Source organism: Zeugodacus cucurbitae, chromosome 2, assembly GCF_028554725.1.
Source record: "Zeugodacus cucurbitae isolate PBARC_wt_2022May chromosome 2, idZeuCucr1.2, whole genome shotgun sequence".
Lineage (NCBI taxonomy): Eukaryota > Metazoa > Arthropoda > Insecta > Diptera > Tephritidae > Zeugodacus > Zeugodacus cucurbitae.
In genome coordinates, this window is record NC_071667.1 from 73,814,344 (window position 1) to 73,833,612 (window position 19,269).

The window sequence follows — 19,269 nt, forward strand, 5'->3', positions numbered from 1 at the left end:
TACTGCTGCATCTACACTTTGTTTGTCATTATTCAGTTTGGTTGGATTCTCACGTCAATTACTTGCAGTTACATTGTTGCACTCGTGTGTAAACGCTCTACGACACCACTACGCCATGCCCTGCATGCAACAATAACGCAGCAACAACACTCCCATTCAAACGCTCGTTCATTCATACTCACATTCGTTTGTCGGTATTTCCCAGTAGAGTTTTCAATTTTTTTTTTGAACAAAACAAAAATAACTCACATACATGTGTTCACCTCAATTATGTTGCACGTTTCCTTCCACGTAATGGCATTCGGAATGAATTTTTCGGTGTGTGCAACACGTGCAAACAACAATTACTGCATGTCTTCACCGCCATTAGTTTTCCAAAAACTTTTTCTTCTCTTAGTTGACATTTGGGTTACCTGCCAGCGAAGCGGCGCTGTCTCGCCCAACTTCTACGGCGTCCAAAGGTCACAAATTTATTTCAGTTCATGTGCTGCAAGCAAAGGGGCGAATTGTAGCAAGCGAGCGCTTGTTCCACCTTTGTGTTGTAATTTTGGTTGATAAGTTTTTTTTTTCTATTTGGGATTTGAGAGCATTCTGCACATTCCGATTTATTAGCCATGCAATGCAGGTCCGCTGCATTTCCTTTTTGGCAACTGTGTGACATGTGTTTGTGTGTGTATTTTGGGCCTTAATGGCATGCCTTTACAAGCTATTTGGACGGACAGACACCGCATTCAAGTGGACTTAAGCTATTAGCAAAAACATATGTTTGTAATGTGTTAATATTCTTAGAAAGCGTAGCATTATAGAAATATTCTTTCTTTAGAAGAGTTGTTGCTTTGAACCCATAATTTATTGGATTGACTTGTGTGACGCACAATTTCGAATTTTGGAATGCCGAAATATATTTCTCACCAACAGACTTCCGGGCGCTGTGTGGCGAGGAATACAAATTTTACAAGGGAATCGCTTTTCAGTTCAAATATAATACTGAGAGTACTCAGTAGAGTATAGTCGGATTCAAGTCGCTTTGACTTTCAGCGTCTAAGCGGGCTTATGAGAATGGAAGCTCCGTAAAGCGCTGAGAGTTGAGATCCTGCTTCAAGAGACTGGTCTACATTTCATGTACAGGATCTATCGGAATCTTGTAAGAATTTGTATTGTAAACAAGTTCCTCCGGATACAGAACAGAGAAGTCCTTTCAGAGTCATCTTTTTTTCACGACCAACCGATCTCAGAGCATTTTGATATAGATTTCCGCTAACTAGAATTCTCACTCCAGAGCAAAGTTCAGAGATCACTACAAATTAAGTAGTTTACTTTGCATTCCTTTACTCTAATGAAACTCAAAACTTCGGGTCCATGAATGTTTGAGAACAGCTAAAGTTCATCTCTACTGTAGATAACTTTGTTTGCTGCGTAGGACAAAATTCTACTTTGGGTCGAACTTATTGAGACATTAGAGAAAACCCGTATTAGCTTCTTATATTTACATATATTACATTTTAGAGTAATCTTACTGCTGATTCATTGGTTATGGTTCGAGACTATACTCTAGAACTTTCAGAACATGGATCTCATATTTAAAGAGTAAACTACGGACTCACGTATTTCCTCCCTTGACAGAATATTTCTAATGGTAGTAGACGTTCTCTAAAAAATAGACTTTGCTAAGTTTGCATTAAAGGCTTATTGAGTATAAAAAACTTACAAAGCTATTCTTGTTGCAAGCATTTATATTTATTTGATTAATGTATTTAATATATTTATATTACTAACGGCTCAGAGCATCATGTATTTTAACTAAAACAATTTAAGTAATAACGGTAAATATCATTTATTATATCCGGTAAGTGTCTTTTAAATATATATGTATGTATATACTATTTAGATGTACGTTAGAATTATTCATCAAGTTTTACGCGTTAGTCCTTTATATAGTTCCTTTGGTCTATCAAAACGAATGTGGGGTTCCAGCGATTATAATGAAAGCTTAATAGATATATTCCGGATAGATTGGTTTCATACGCTTTGGCAAATTTAATGGCGATTTCACTTTTTCATGGCATAAGGTCAACACTTCACGACATTTATGGCAATCACAAACATAAGGTGGCAAGCAGTTGCTGTTACCATCATCATAGATATGACAAGACTCAGTGAAATTACGGTAACAGGTTAAGCGAGGTGGGCAATTTGGTTTATTCATATTTATATTAAAAGCGCCTAAGAGAGTGATAATATAAAATTATTCGATTTTGGAAATTAAAAAATTTAAGTTTGACTCACCAACTTTACAATCATTGGGATCATCTGAATTGCTGAGGATACAATCCGAAAGCTTAAAACCTGGTCTTGAATTTTTAAAGTAACTATTTTTTTACTAATTACAAATAGTAAATAAAATAATTATACTTACAATCCGTGTGTGCTGCTGTGCAAGAAAACCAACATGAATACCAGCAGCCAACTCAGCTTAGACATCCAGTAGATATGCGAATGTGCATTAATACTGGGAGACATCATAGGCTCTTCAGCGACTACAATACAAGAACTTTTACACTACGCTAGTTCTTATCAATTCTTATTATCTCTTGATGCACTTTCATCAAGGCTGACGAAGCTTTTAATGGCTGTCCTTTGAGCTAACATATCCTTTTATAGCTGGACATGGGTCTCTAGTTTGTGGTTTAAATTAAATTAATTCAAATTTATGAAAGGTAAATTAATTATGCATTCCAAAGCAATAAGGCGTTTAATGAAATTATTAACCGTCAGTAGCGGTTGTCTGTTATAGCGAGGGTGTGAGTATTTATTTTAGTATTATTTGAAGAATTTGAATTTGTATATGAATTATTGAATAATAATTTGATGTCTTAATCGGTAATGGGGCTAGGTTAATGGAGTAGGTATTGATGGTAGATTGCTACTGATAATGGTATTGTTATTGGTACTGATGTTGATATTGGTATTTCTACTGATACTGGGATTGTTATCGGTATTGGTATTGATATAGTATTTATTTTTCATTAAAAGATAGAACATCAATATGTTGCGGAAGTATTAGCTCATATATTAATAGAGCCTAAAATTAATAAATCTTGAAATTATGACCCAATTAAATTAAATTTGACTTGAAGAAAAATCTTTCCATTGAAATAAATTTCATCCCTTTCAAAATATAGCAGCAATTGTTCATCATAATAAATTTTCATTCTTTCATACACACCATTGACCTACAGCAGTCTCTCCTTGATTGCCTACGCATTAATTCATGTCTTCCACTTCATTGGGCAATAAGTAGCGGTCAAGAATAAGATGACAATGAAAGTATGGCCACAAAACAAAAAACTGTTTGTGATAGAAAGTCAAGGCTGATTGAATTATTCAAAAGCATAATTTTGAATAAGAAAATTAATTAATTAGAAAATTGCATAAATTAATAATCAAGGATGTGAGGGAGTGAAAACCACTAGCGAGAGAGCTATAAAAGGATATGCTACTTGGAGGAAAAATCATAAAATGTATCAACGGCGAAAGAGTCAGAACAAAATATAGAGCTGAAAGTTTAAAAGTGTTTTTAGTAATATTATTTGAGAATGGCTTCTTATCACAGTAAACTCTCACACATCGGTTGGATCACCAAGCTCTGCTTGACGTTTATTCTGATAGTGGTTTTGCGACAACATGGAGCTAAGGGAATGTGAGTATAGAGTTATTAAAAAATATAAATTTTTATGATTTTCAATTCATTTATTTCTTTCTAACTTGTAAAGCCCTTCCTTCAATCAAGTCGTGGATTGTGGCCCCAAAATGTATATCCAGAAAGTTGCATGCACGGTATGTGAACTTTTCAGAACAATTTTGACCTTACTTAAATTCAATTTGTAATTTCATTGCATTATTTACAGGCAGTTTCGAGTTAAACTTCAACACTGAATTCTGTCTGCCACGCACACTCTGCTATACCGGTGAGGGTGAGATCTGCCGCAGGTATGGCAAAATTAGCGATTGCAAGCCGGGCTTGTATTGCAACTGTGACCAGCGCTGTGGTAAAAATTTGATTATCTGCTCATCGCAAAGATTTATTGGTTGGAATATGAGGAACAGGATAATGGAATTAGATAATAGGTTTTAAATTAATTTTATGCGCATAATGGTTTAGACGGCTCAGCAGCATCAGAAATACGCATTTATTCAGTAATTGTAGGTATATAGTTAATTTATAGTGAATAATTATTACGATATAAAAGTATTTGATATCTATAAAAAATAATATACCCATACATCTATTAGTACTATATTAAATGCTTAATCGTTCTACTGGATCAAATTATTAAACTGTTAATAAAATTTGTTTAAAATTTATGACACTAATACTGTAATGAAAATGTCTACGTAAATATATGAGCAAATATAAAAATTATTTTTTGTGTTTTCATTTTAATTTTATTATCATTATTTTTGATATATGAAAAAAGGCTGTGGCACCTTACTTTGATGCTATAAATTGTTTTAGAATTTTATCCTTAATTTTTGCATGAAATTGAATATTTTTTTAGGATAGTTAGGATGATCCGATTTAGGTCAAATTTTACCAATTTATTTGATAATTTTGAAAGTATGGGCCCCAAGCAAGCTTTTGGAGTTTCTAGCGAGTCATTATCGATTGTGCGGCAATTCTTCCAAACCTACAAGAAAACCTTCCTGTCAATCAATACTGCCTTGGTCATTGTTTGCTCCGGGTTGAGTTTGCACCGCGACTCAACCACGACCATTTTCGCCTGAAGTTACCGTAAGTGAACCACATTTCATCACCACTATGCATTAGCGTCAGAAATGATAATTTTTTTACCTTAACTTGTGTGTCATACGTACATAGATTTACTTTTGTTATCCAGCCTAATCGAATCGTTCCATGTGATTTGAAGCGCATTCTTTAGTTCGTGTGCGCCACGATTTGCATTATTCTATTGATATTTTCGACAATTGGCCATCCTGAGCGTGGTTCATTTTCGACTTCAAAATTAACTGTTCCGTTTTGATAAAAATAAGTCGTCTGTCTAAGAAATTTTATTTTTTATGAAATCGTAACTTTGTAAAGCTATATAAAGGTCTTTTAAAGTTAATGTCATCTATTGGAACATTATGGATTTGTGTTCAAAGCTTCAAGTAAATTTAAAATTAAATTCGGTCCAGAAATATATCTACTCTTTTCAGATAGAAATTTCAATCTAAGTTAAATTTATACAACGCCTGTAATTTTAGTTGCGTACTGATTGCGGCATTCTGTAAAGCGCCACCAGCGAAAATGTTAATGTAAAGTGAACCTGTTGTTTGCAGAAAATGTTAAAAAATAACATTAACATTATATGCTGTTGGTTATCAACTAACATAACAGCATAGTGTTAATAACAGTCCAATGTGAATAAAATAATTTTGTTAATAATAGCATAAAATTGAAAATCTCATAATGCTAAAATCAGCATAAAGTTAATAACAGCCTAATGTTAACAACAGCAAACAACTAACAGCTCCAATTCGTACATATCAAAGATTGTTATTTACCTCACTAAACAACAGTAAGAGAGCAATGTGCACCGGCTATGCACCTGTTAATCCAAAACGAATCAAACAATCGACCAGCCAGACAGTCGAACAAGTTGGCCAATAAGCCAACCATCGAACCGACAGCAAACACAACAAACAACACAACAGGTTAGTTAACTCTCTCTCACCTTAACTCACCGTTGTCTCAACCAGTTCCATCTCCATGCAAGTCGCCATTCGTTTGTGTCGTTTGCCATTATTCCAATGCCATTGCATTCCACCATTCAGGTATTCTACGCCAGTTCGGTCTGCACTTGTCTCTCGTCGACGCGGCGATTCAGTGTTGAACGAACTTTTGCTGTGTCAAGTCAACGTGAATCGGGAGTGTTGCCTTACGTCTGTCTTTAACGCCGTCTAATAAACTAACAACAAAAACAAAGTGAAGCATTTATCGTTGTCGTGTTTAACCAGAGTTTACGTTACTCGCTGGAGCTTAGTGTTGTTTGTGTATTGGTTTGGTTGCTCGCTTCGGTCGCCAGTTCTGCTGCAGTGAAGTGAAAACAAGTTTTGCGCCCCAACTTCAACGCGTCCGTCGAGTTGGTAGGCGTTTTTACCCCTCGCGCTGTGCACAGCATCGGTTGTTATTGTTGTTGCTCGCTGATTGAACACAGCTCGGTTTACCTGTGCCTACTGTTGGACGGACAGACAGTCTTGCAGTCGGTCGTACGCGCTCTGCGTTCGGTGTGTCGCTCTTGTTCTCTCACCGTTGCTGTTGGTGCTCCCAATTTGCTTTTGCATTCTCGTTCGTATATTTTATTTGCATCGCTCGCGTTTTTGCAATTGTTGTTGCCGTTACCGAGCACTGTGCTGCTGCAATCTGAGCCTTTTCTGTCGGGCTACTATTGCTGTTGTTGTTGCTGCTGGTGATTTTCGTGTTTTGAGCAACAGGTGAATTTAACTGAATGGACATTTTATTGTTTTCGGTTTCGGCTTAAGTTAGCGGGCCGTAAAATATATGTATATTCTAATTAATGTGTGGTTTTGTGTATGTGAGTATGGGTGCGCAAGTGTGTTTGCTTGGTGCGAAAAGTAATGAGATTAAAGCACTTGGTAATTTGAGTAGTGTTTTGAAAGTAATTGTCAATTTGTCTCGTGACAATTTGCGTTTAAGAACAAAAGTGAAAATGGTTCAAACATAATGTAAAGACAGGAACAAAATGCAGATAAAAACAACAATAACAACAAATGTATGCAGAAAGTGCAAAAACGGTGAATTTACTTTTGAGAGTTTTTATACCTGAGTATATTAAAGTGTGAAGCTTGAATAAACAAAAAGACCGTGCTGATAAAAAATTAAAAAAATTAGGAGCGGAATTTATGTGAATATTTAATATGAATATAAACAAATATTTTGTGACAACTTAAAACAAAAAAATTATATCGGTAAATAATTAATATGTTTAATTTGAAATTATTTGTACATTATATTTGTGGATAAATTGCCGACGAATGTGTTTGCTGAAAACTTGAAACTAAAATAATAATCAATAATGCCACAAATTACTTCAATTATTCAATGAATTAGCTAATCTCCTCATGCTCATATAACTGTTCTGTTCAATTACATTAAGCTGTGTTTACTATGAATTGCCATTAAAGATATGCAAATTTGAAAGTAAATTTTAAACCAGTATAACTACAAAATGAAAAACATAAATTAAATAACGTTGGTGGCATAAACGCATTAAATACCATAAATCAATTTGAAAAAAACCCAAATGCTTAAATAATTTTACAATAAAATTTATTTTGACTTAAATGGAAATATTAACTATTATTTATTGTGCGAACAAAAGAAAACCATGTGTTAAGTGGATATACAATACTTATTATAATGATTCCAAAAAATTACAAACAAAAAAATGTGTGTTTAAGTGAAAAACTTTAAGAAACAAAATCTTTTATATAATTTCGAGCCCAAAGTGATCTGAAAAATTGTATTTCCAATAAGTTGAAAAATAAAATTAAGGGTGTTAGTATTTGAAAAAAATTTAACGTTTCCAAAAACTGCTTTTTTTGTTTTAAATTTATGAATTTTAACTAATTTCCTAAAATATTGGTTAAGTTAATACGTAACCTGAAACTTAAATTAATATTAATGAAACAAATTCAAATCTATCAAATTGGCAAAATATTTTTTTGAAAATATTTGATTTGGAAAACAAAAGTGTTAAAGATTCATAAATTGTACACAACTGTTATTATCAAACGTAAATAAATGTGGAAATTATGTAAACAATTCCTCCATAGGCGAAAAGTAATTCGTTAAATACTACAAGTTAAAAAATGCATTATATATGCATTACATATAATTTTTCCAAAAAATATTTTTTTCCATGTTTCGAACCAGAAATAGATTAATTCATATAAATTACAATTAAAAAAGTACATTTATTTGAAATCATTCAAATCCAAATATTTTAATATTTCTAAATTTCCTGGTGCTATCGGTTTCGTATTCAATTTACAAAATAATTTAGCAAATACAAAGTTTTTTATTCAAAGATTCTTTATTAAATGGTGATATTGCATTTTTATTTGAAGTAAACATAAAATGTTTATAATTTTTAAGTGAAATTTAAAAAGTGATTAAATTTATTCTACTTTGTTGGAGAACAGGTTTCAGTTTTTTTAAATTTTGATAGAACATTTTATAACTTTAATATCACAACTCTCCATTTTAAACATATCAACCAACATCATTTTTATTAACAATTTTTTTTTTGAAAGTCGTTTTTTAGCAACATTCCAAAAATGTATTTATATATAAATAAAATAACTGCCTTCGAACTCAAACATCAAAATTTGTATTTTCTATGTGTTACTCAACAGTAATGCATAAAAAATAAAAAAATCTCTTTCCAGAGTACCAACATACGGGTATATAAAATAGTTTTCATCTATAAAGAAAACAAATATAAATTTCATTGGCAAAAAGCAGAATAGTAAATGCTTTGTAGAGTATCTAAGATGTGATAACAAGTCTGTAAACATTACATTTAGCATTCTCCGCACTTCAATAACCCACTTTACAAACTGCAAGAAATACCGAAATCACTGCACTGAAGTGCCTTTCTCCCAAAAATAATAAACCAAATAAAATAAATCGCGCATAAATCAATACCAATAAGGAAGCCTTTTACACTAAGCTAAAGAAGTAGTTGCAAGTGCAGCCGCAGTCATTAAGAAAGCAACAACAAAACCAGTGAAATAAACTATAAATACAAACAAAAATAGTAAACAAATAAATACAAGAATAGAAAAAAAAACTAATAAAACGTTGTCACACGTTCACGCACAGCTAGAGCTACGCGCATGCGTCAGACAATTTGCACGAGCTAACAGTCATCTAAACCCCGCTGCACGCTAATGACATTTGCCGAATGGCGGTCGAGACACTGTCATGGCCAGTGGTTGTTGGTCGCCATGCCGTTTGCTTTCTAACTGGATATTTTGTGTTGTGGCTTGTGGCATGCATCGCGGCGCATTTGTTATTAAAAGTGTGCGTACCCGCTTTCTAACGGTACATGCATGAATTTCTCAGTGTGGCAATGAAAATAAAGCTAACCGCAAAAACAAAAACAACAACACAACGTAATGGAATAATTTGGCTTTGAATCAATACAATAGCAGTTGCCACTTCATCGTTTTCTTCTTATTTGTACCAACCAACTTGAGGAAATTTAATCAATTCTTTTACCAAACTTTTTTGCTGTTATTATTTGTTGTTGCCTCTAGCATTGCCGCATGCACATTATTATATTCTATTTGCATTGTTTCGCTCGTAACTATAATTGTTTGCTGCGCTGCCGGCTGCCGGCTGCTACAACTGTTTATCTGCCTTTGCCATTTGTCGGCGCAGCAGTTGACCTCATTTCATGCTATCACCACTTGCCTGTTGGTTTATTGTCGTTAACCAGCCAGGCAGTCAGACAGCCAGCTTCAAGCGGCAACAAAAAGTGTGGCAAGCAAACAGCTGTAGTTGTGGCACAGATGCGTGGCCATTGCAAGCGGGTTTCGTTGCCACAAGCAACACATAAGATATAGTAGACAAACCGCATGCATAATGCCCAGCTACAACGTCTCCACAGACACTGAAAGTTCTCTTTGCTAATGCGCCACTCCGCGCTACCGTTGGCAAGTACAACTGCAAGTAGTTGTCAGACAACTTTTACTTAACTGCCGTCAATATTTTGCGAATTTTTACGTAATTTTGTTTTTATTATTTATTTTTCGGTCTTTCGCTTACTTTTTTCTCACACTCACATCAGGCTGACAACAACTCCGTGGAATTTCATTTTACTGTTGCGAATTTTGTTGTTTTTTCTATTCTCACCGCTTATTCTGTTACGGCTGCGACGCGTGGGTGTCTGTCTGCAATGCATTCATGAAATTCAAATGTTTGTTGCAGAGGGAGAATATTGATTTTTATGGAAATGTGATTTTGCTCTGTCACTTTTGCTGAGAGAAAAGTGGAATTTGTTGTTTGAGAAAATTGATTTTTACTTTTCATAATTCTGCATGCCTTAGCAACAACAAGATGTATCTTGTAACTGTTGTTGTATTGAGTTGCGCAACTGTGTAAATAGCCAAACCCATTTTCGGCGCTCATCTTCGTAGCGTGTAATTTTTCAAATTATGGTTATTTATATCTTGCTGTTGTGATTGTTGTTAATTTGTCGCGGGTTTTTGCAATGTGCTTTCCGTTAGTCAAACCACACTCCCTGTTTTTATTCGCTGCTATTGCAAATAAAGCATGCAAATAAATTATTAATTTTAAGCAATTTTTTAATGATTTTTTATAAAAGTATTGCTGACTTCATTAAAAATTTACAAAACATTTTATTTTTCATTAGTTTATACATTTTTTAATATCATTTAATTTATTTTTGAACGAAAAATAGGATTGTACTCTTATGCGTATTATATTTTGTTTTATTGTGTAAAATCAGTTGAGAGGTGAAACCATATTATATAAACCAGCATTTCTTCCAACATTTAAAAGATTCACGTGTCAAATAGTACTACATATGTATGAGATAAAAATACATTTCCATTAAAATATATAGAGTTATAACAAAACAAAAGGTCCAAAAAACTAAACACAGAACATCTAAAAATCTCAAATTGACTGTGTGTTCTCACTAAAATAAAATTTGTCTCAAATCCTTAACTTTATATGGAAAAGACACTTAAAAAAGAATATCCCAAACATGTGTGTAAATAAAAAGAATTACTAATTTATGAACCCACAGTCGGAGCAACACTCAAATTACATTAAAAAATAACAAAAGAATAGCTGAAACAAATCATATCACTAAATTCCATTACAAACGCTTCACTGCTGTGACACTTGGAATTTCTATGCACCCTTTATCACGCCACAGACGCCAAGCAATTTCATTTACTCTTTTTTATAGCCTTACCTGACGTAATATTGCTGTACCAGTATGTATGTATGTATTAATATGCATAAGAATGCTTGTACGTACATAACATATAATTAATGTGAATTTAAAAGAAATCCTCTGTGTGACAAGTGTATTATTCAAAAATTAACATTTCTATTTATATGCAGTGGCATATGTCTGTATGGTTGCCGGCATCATGAAATGCGTTTAAATTAAAGAATAAATGTGACTCAAAAGAAAACTGATAATCCAATGATAGTCAGGAAACTAGAAAGTGGTATGGATGAGAAGTCAAAGTGGGAAATGAGCTTCATTTGCAACTCAAAATGCACCACTATATAATTAATAGTAGTATATTTGTGTGTGCGCGTGGTTATACATTTTTTTTTGTACATTAATGCGAATGAAGTGTTATTTTGGCCTTTAAAATTTCGTATATGCAATATTTTATACGGCAACAAATTTATTTAAATGTAGTTATTGTTGTTGTTGGCAGCATTAGCATTAGGTGTTCAAATTATTAAATTTACAAACTTGTTTTCTCCAGCACAAGCAAGACTGCTGAGTGCATGTGGTTGCTGGCGGTGTGAAGATGAGCAATAAGTTGAATTTTTGACTTTTTATCGCAATTATATTATTTGTTGTTGTTGTATTTATTTATTGTTATATTTTTTATTTAAATCAATTTAAAGTTATACCATTAAGTGCGCTTTGATGCCTTTTCGATCGTTAAGCGCTTTAAATTGCCTTTATTAGGCGTCGAATTGTTACACTTGGCTAGGGTTGCGCCCACACTCACTTACACGCCGGCTTTTCTAGTATTGAGGTCTGCTTTGGCATTTAAGCTAGTTTTAAGTACCAATCGTAGTGTTTTGAAGACTTTTATCTTTCTAGTTAGGGGTGTTGAGGATAGAAGTCGGTAGGCTCTTGAAGATATGGATAAATTCAATAGTTCGATTTTTAAACTTAGATATTCTAAAAGTCCAGAATTTCTTATGTATCATATTTTATGTATCAGATATATATAAAAACCGTTATTCACAAACATTTTAAAATACCGTAAATTTTGAAATTTAAATTTTACTTTAATTTCTTCGAAAAAATTATCAGTTCATTAGCAGCTTTGCCGCGCTGCCACCAACCATTTACAAGCTATAATTAAAAACAATTATCAACCTACTCATCAGCGGTGACGGCGGCGTCGCTGGCAAAGACAACTGAGTTCAAATTATAGAATTCAATGAAACCATTCAAAAGTGAAATTTTCACTATTTTTTCTTGATTTTGTATGTTCTCATTTGCTCTTTCACTCACTTTCTGCTTTCGAAGATTTCTGGTTTTCACGTTCAACACCGCCTCACGCTGTCTCGCGGTTGTTGTGACGGTCGGTCAGTCATTGTGAGGCAAAAGCGACCACTCAAAATTCATTGTTTATCATTACTGTTGATCTCTTTCATAACTGCATATGACCATGCGCACATCATGTGTGAATATGTTTTTGTGGTTGTGTGCACTTGAAAGGGAACTTGTTGAACGTGACTTTGTGCAACAGTTTCTCCGCTTCTGGATGACTTGTGCTTGTTATTTTTATTTTGTGCCACACATCAAGTGTTTTATTTGTTTTATTTTGGTTTTCAAAAGCTGAAAAATTAAAGAGAAAACATAAAAAAGGTTAAAAAATATTTTGAAAATTCAATTAAAAATTATTTTTAAAATATATGTATTTAATTTAAAAAAGAAGAAATTAAATTTTTTTCAACTCATTGCATTAAAGATTAAGCTGAAATGATTATTTGCTGTCTATAAGAATTAATGAATATAATTATATAAAAATTTTACTAAAATCTGCAAAAACAATTTTCTCAAATTTTTTTAATAGACACATTTCATTAATTTAACATCCCTATCCCTTCAACCAAACCAGCACAAGTTCGTGTCTTAAGTCTTTTATATATTCTCAACTTCGCGTGACTCATCTCAATAATGTATTGCATAATTTAATCCAGTTCCCAGAATGAAGACAATTTATTTTTTCAAATTATATTAATTTTGTCTTAATGTCTAACAAAAGTTGTTTTAGGATTTAATTTATGACCGAACCAGCTGGTGATTCCCTGTTCTCGACAGCTGCCCGCTTATACCGTATTTGGTTTGGTCAGCGACAGTACATTAGAAATGTATATTACCCTGTTTATAACCAAGTGTAAAATTAAAAAGTTGATTATTTGTATGAGCTGCTCTGGTGATTCTGTTATTCGCAGAACTTCTCGAAAATAAAGTATTGTAATTAAGCTTGCAAAATAGCGCGGCAATCAATTTTATGCAGTCAAGCGGGTATCTGCGCTGTTCGATAGCTGTCTAAATTAATTGATTAAATTGTTCTTATATAAAATGTATTTTAAAACGATATATAAAAAACATTTTCAAACAGTTGGAACAGTGTTAAAATAAATGGCAAGCTTATTTAAAAATACTTTCTGTATCTAGCTTACTTCAACCTAAAATAGTTGACCTAAAAAAAGCTACTGCGTTTATAAAAAATATGATTTTCAATCACTCGAAAATAATTATATAGCCCAAACTGAACGATTTTTAATTGTACAACAAAAACAAAATATTTCTAAAACTAAAGTCGTTTGCCTAGCTATGCATTTACTTGCAGCAGTTTATTTCCACTTCTGTTCTAATTAGTTAGGAGTTTCCTAAACATTAGTTCCTCATTAACTGCGGCAATAATAATAAATACTTGACATAACAGTGGCAACTCGCGGCTGTTGGAAAAACGTGGAAACCGCTTAATTGTGGGAAATGCTGAAACAATTCAACACAACCGGCAGCCACCAAAACTACACACAAATCACTGAGCTGTGACACACAAACGTGCACATCAAATACATTTACGTGTTTATATGCGCTTGAGCGCCTAGAAGTATGTATGTTCGTAGTTTATTTGGCTCAGCGCCGAGTGGTTGCTGAATTTGTTTTTTCCACCGTTTATGTCCACCGTTCGCCACTCTAGTCATTGACCGCGACTAAAATACTAATAAACATACACTACACACAACATACAAACAAACAAATTTCTTTGGTGTAAATAGAAAAATTACAATTATAATTATGTTCATTTGCTGCGAGTGTTCTGTGTGTTTTCTGGCTTTTGATTGTTTATATTTTCCTATACTTTATTGATTGCTATTAGCTGGCGTTTGATCTTTTTTGTTGTTTTTCCACGGTTAGTGATTTTTTACAATTGTTTAATTTTTATTTGTTTTTACTACTGTTTCGTTTGCATAATAAAAGCTTAATTGATAATCTGTACTTTGTTAAACTGTTAATTGGATTACTGTAAATTGGCAACAATCAAAATATCAGATATGTGAAAGTTAGTATTCATGTTACTGTAGTTATTGTGATTCGCAAAATGACAAAAAAAGCTTGAAATTTTTAATGTTTTGTTCAACAAATAACTGTCTTTATTTACTTGCTTCCATAAATAGTGAGCTGTCACGTCTCAGTATCAAATATTATTATACTTTCCTTTACTTCTTCCGTTCACTGACAGCAAATGTGTGCTATATTGTACTATAATCAATCACAGATAAAAATAAGTTAACTTTATTTTTGCAAGCACAACATTTAACTAGACCACCAATGCCTAGTGACTTGTTCTGCTTTGCTGCTTCAACATTTGTCACCATTTATTTTCAAGCTTTTCTAAGTTATATATATTAATAAAATCGAAGAATCGGACATGCTTAGTTCTTTATTAATATTTTTTTGTTCTGTAGTATTTTCCGCGGGTTTACCATATTTAATTGTTGTATGCACCCACGCTGTAAATAATAGTATTTTAAAAAGTCTATTAGAATCAATAAGGGGCGCAAATAAAACAGATTTTCATAATTTATACAATATTAGAAATTAGCTTTGAAAGTGAGATTTGAAACTTAATTTGTTATTATTATAAGAAATGTACAAATGTAATGTTGTTTACAAAAATATTTTTGTTACGAAAAAACGCAATTTACTTTGGTTCAAATATTCATATGATTTTTTACTTCAAACTTTGTTTAATCGTTCTTCTTTAGGTTCACTAAATAACATTCTAAATGTATACGATATTTTTAAATATTTTAAATCCTTAGTAAGCACAAAGTATTGCCTACATTTAGGCGCAGTGTTAAATGTTTATTTATTAGCTGAGTTCACTAGTAGTCATCATAATACATTTTCTATATTTTTCGATTTATTGAAAAATCAAAATATTCTCAAAATTATGATTTCATACAAATTATAAGATAAAAAATAGACAGTTTATTTAAAAATCTAGTTTCTGAATAATCTATATGAATATATCACTAAACTTTTAATCCTCAGCTCAAGATATAATTTGTTTCCCGATTTGGATGTCTTTCGAGAGTGATATAGTAATTTGAGAAATTGACAAAAAAAAGTACCACCCTAATGGGCAATTATTTTTATGTATACATATACAATATGTAATAAATATTATTCAAAATCATATTTAGTTCAACTGGTTTTCATTCTGGTTTTCTTTTCAACACATAATACCATAATTTACAATACTTACTGCGCTCTAACTCTCAATGCAGCTATGCAACGTCATGTAATAAAACTAATGCCTCACTCAGTAGTTCTTCTACTCGCCGCTGGTGCTAGCCCAAACCGAATCGCTGCGCTTTTAAACCATGGTGCCTGCAGTGAACTTAATGCTTGCCTTTCTTGTCATTGCTCTTTTTCCACACGCTTCCTTTGTCTGTATGTGACGATCGCCTGCAACTATTCTGACCACTTTATTGACCTTAAAATATTTCAGCGCGTTGTGACCACAAAAGGCAAGCCGAGCAAAGTGGAAATAAAAAAAATTAATTCAGCAAAGGGGAAAAAAGCTGCGAGGCAGACCGCCAGCGAACGCCGTCGAGTGACAGGTGAACATGCTGTGCACGGCGCTGGGCCATGGCGTCACTTCGTGGCTGCGCATTTTTATGACTCTTTTTATTTTGTGGCTACCACATATTTTATTTACTGCAAGTTGCAACTTGAATTTAGGTCGCGTATGAGTGCGACTTTTAGCCGATTTTGGTGGTACCGCTACGTGTTGGTGCACTGTGATCACAAGCATTGGGGTTTTTTGTTGTGCGATTTGCGAGCGCAGGTTCCGCTGCAGCGGTATGTGGCAGCAGCAAGCTGCATGCAACTAACAACCGGTATATGCATAAATGAGTATCTGCGTGTGTGAAACTGTAACGTATTAGCATAAATGTGTGCCTGCAGCTAAACGAATCCAACTGTTTAATGGCTGGCTTGTCAATTGTTGTTGTGTGGCGGTTCGGCTGTCATTCGCTGCCAGGAATTCATTTGCATACCCGCTGAGCGCCGAATTGGGCGCTTTAATGCCACTTTAATGCAAGGGTTCAATTGCCGAAAAACACAGTGCGGCGGCTGAGTTGAGTGTGTGCAGCCGGCAAGCGCAGTTATTGCCAAGTTCCCAGTAATCAGCGGTAACTCATTTGCAGTTAGGAGAGGCTAGCTGTTTGGATATTCATTTAGGTGCAGGTATTCTCTTCCTCTTGGAGATGTGCACTGACATTACTATAAACAAATAAAAATGAAGATAAATGCCTTCATTTGAATACGGTATGTTTTTTCTATTTATTTTACATATTTAATTTAAAGACATTTTTTTATATATTTTGTTGCGTTTTTTCGAAACTTGTAAAATCGAGATAACTTTTACGACTGTAATAAAATGCAGATTAATTAAAATGTCTTTCTGTAATTTATTTTTTATGGACAATTGACTGTCGCTATAGACCTTTTTCTATCAAAAAGTTGAATTTTTAATAGGAATTTAATAACTGTGGGGGTCCTTCAAAGTCAAGTACATACGTATCGTGTATACAAGACATGTCTAGTGGTGAAGAGGTTACATAATGCATGTGTAGTGAGGCAGGAAATGTCGCAAACTTTAAATAAAATGTAATTTACTACGACATTAAATAGAAATTAAAGTCTTTAGAAAGCGTTAGAATGCTTTAGAATCAAAAAAAAATGTGTCGCTTGACCTCTAGATGTTTCAAGCAAATTACATTAACATCTCATTTTCACTAGAAATGTTCTTTGGAATTAAAGTAAACTACCGAAAAGATTTTATTTAATGATTCAAAATGTAAATCACTTGATCTTCTTATCAAATTTAAAGAGGTGTTTGACTTTAGTGAATGAAATTAAACAAATACAAAGCATAAATTAATTGCAGATTAAGAAATGTTACTGAAGTTAACGGAACTCCGAAAATAGCCTGTATTATTACAAATATTAAAAATAAATTATTTTTCCACAACTTAAGCCACGATGGAAGCTTTTTATGTGAAATCAGTTTATTTTTTGTATTTTATTTACTTGCAATTTAATATTTTTTACTCATAACCTACATTCCACACTTAATTATTTTAACAAAAAAAAAAAAAACAAAGGCAATAAAAAAACTCTTCAATTAGCACATTTTCGCCCAAATTGCTGTTTAATGGTTTTCACCGCCTATTATGGCTACAATTCTAAGTACTCTCACGCATAGAAAAGTACATATGTATTTATATGTATGTGCAAGCAAGTGACACAGTTAGCGGCGGCAAACAATTATTTAAATTATATGCAACTCATATTCATGAAGTACGTGCCAGCGCACAAAACCAAAATAGGTCAGACATCACACTTGCTCAAAAGAAATCAAAAAATACAAAAACAACAACAACAACAACAACACATGTATATACAAATATGATAGCTGATGCTGCAAGTAGATTTGTAGATATGTAATGTTTGGCGGTTGAGCTGGCGCCGCCTTTCCCGAATTTTATCTGTGGATCTGCGGCGCAAGCAAAATTCTGGCGCTGCTTTCACTTAGAGCTTCTTCAGCCACAAGTTGTTGTTGATACTTTCGTTTAAATATGAGTATGGGAGAATATTAGAGATGGGTTTTGACACATACATGCCTCTATATTAGTTGCGATGCAGCATTCTTGATTAGGATTGATTAATTTTTTTTCTTTGAAATTCTTAAGTGGCTTAGGCAGAAGCTCATACAGCTATGCGTGTTTAACGATTTTTATGATTTATGTTGAATAAAAGATTACAAAATATGAGTTAAGATATCTTTCTCAATTTCGCCTTAGGCCTATAAGTGAATTAGGCCTTCCAGCTTATAATATCTGGTATTAATTTAAGTGATGTACTCATACTAAATATGCTTTACAAAAACAACATTTTAATTATAACTTCCTGTACTTCGTATTTTATTTAAAACTTCCTCTCGCCGATTTTATATTTTAAAAAATTTTTGATATTTTTTAATACTTTATATTTAATACTTAAGCTTTACGAATCATATTTACAAAACGTAACTTGAACGTTCGTCATTTTTCATGCCCAAATTGCAGCTAATCAGCTATTAAAAAGGAAAAAGTCGGAGTTCATTCACTTGGCTTGTGCTTGCGTGTAGGTTCATTTTGCTGTTATTGCTTTTGTTGTTGACAGTCAAGACTACTAGGCTACCTAAATTGCCACATAATTCACAAAACAATAAAATAACAAGAACAACAAAATTAAATACATTTCAGCAATTGGTCAGCAGTTTAAGCTGCTGATTTTTCGATATTTCCCTCTATTTCACCTTTATTTCCTCACTTCTTTCGTAATATATATAGCCAACTTTTTGCTTTTGTTCTTATTTACGTAAGCAGTTTTATAAGCAACGATTGAGTTGTTTCGGTGTTTAAGTTACTTACACAATCGAAATTCGACCGATTTCCAGAATTATTAAGACTGATGCGGCATTTCCGCAGCTTATTTTTTATTATTTTGTTTTATGCTCTTATTTGTACTTTTTTATAGTAAATGTTATATTATTATTTTTTAATTCCGCTGCGCTAAGCTTATTTATTGGAGTCTTATATATATTTTTTTTTATAAAAAGAACTACCGTAGCGAATTGTCTTTGCTTTCTTTTATTTATTGTGTTGCTTTACTTCATCAGATTTTTGTTTTTATTTTTGTGTTTTTATTAGCAATTAAGCAAGATGATAAATGTCTTCCATCAATCAACGTTCGGTCATACATCTTCTTAATATTCTCGGAGTTAAAACTGCAGATTAGTTTCGATTGCCGCTACTAATAATAATATATTTTTTGTTATTGTGGAAATTAAGCTATATATGTATTTGCATGTGTA

The 19,269-nt window shown here is 33.0% G+C and overlaps 1 protein-coding gene and 1 pseudogene across 1 annotated transcript; one reads left to right on the plus strand and one right to left on the minus strand.

Moving 5' to 3' along the window:
- Positions 1–1,825: 1,825 nt before the first annotated feature.
- LOC105220603 (uncharacterized) lies at positions 1,826–3,400 on the minus strand. Its single transcript, XM_054236000.1, has 3 exons — positions 2,417–3,400; positions 2,287–2,351; positions 1,826–2,223 (listed from the first exon to the last, which is right to left on the minus strand). The coding sequence occupies exons 1-3, from the start codon at positions 2,521–2,523 to the stop codon at positions 1,991–1,993; spliced, it is 405 nt and encodes a 134-aa protein (XP_054091975.1). The 5' UTR covers positions 2,524–3,400; the 3' UTR covers positions 1,826–1,990.
- A 196-nt stretch (positions 3,401–3,596) lies between these two features.
- On the plus strand, positions 3,597–4,312 carry LOC128922360 (uncharacterized; annotated as a pseudogene).
- Positions 4,313–19,269: the final 14,957 nt, after the last annotated feature.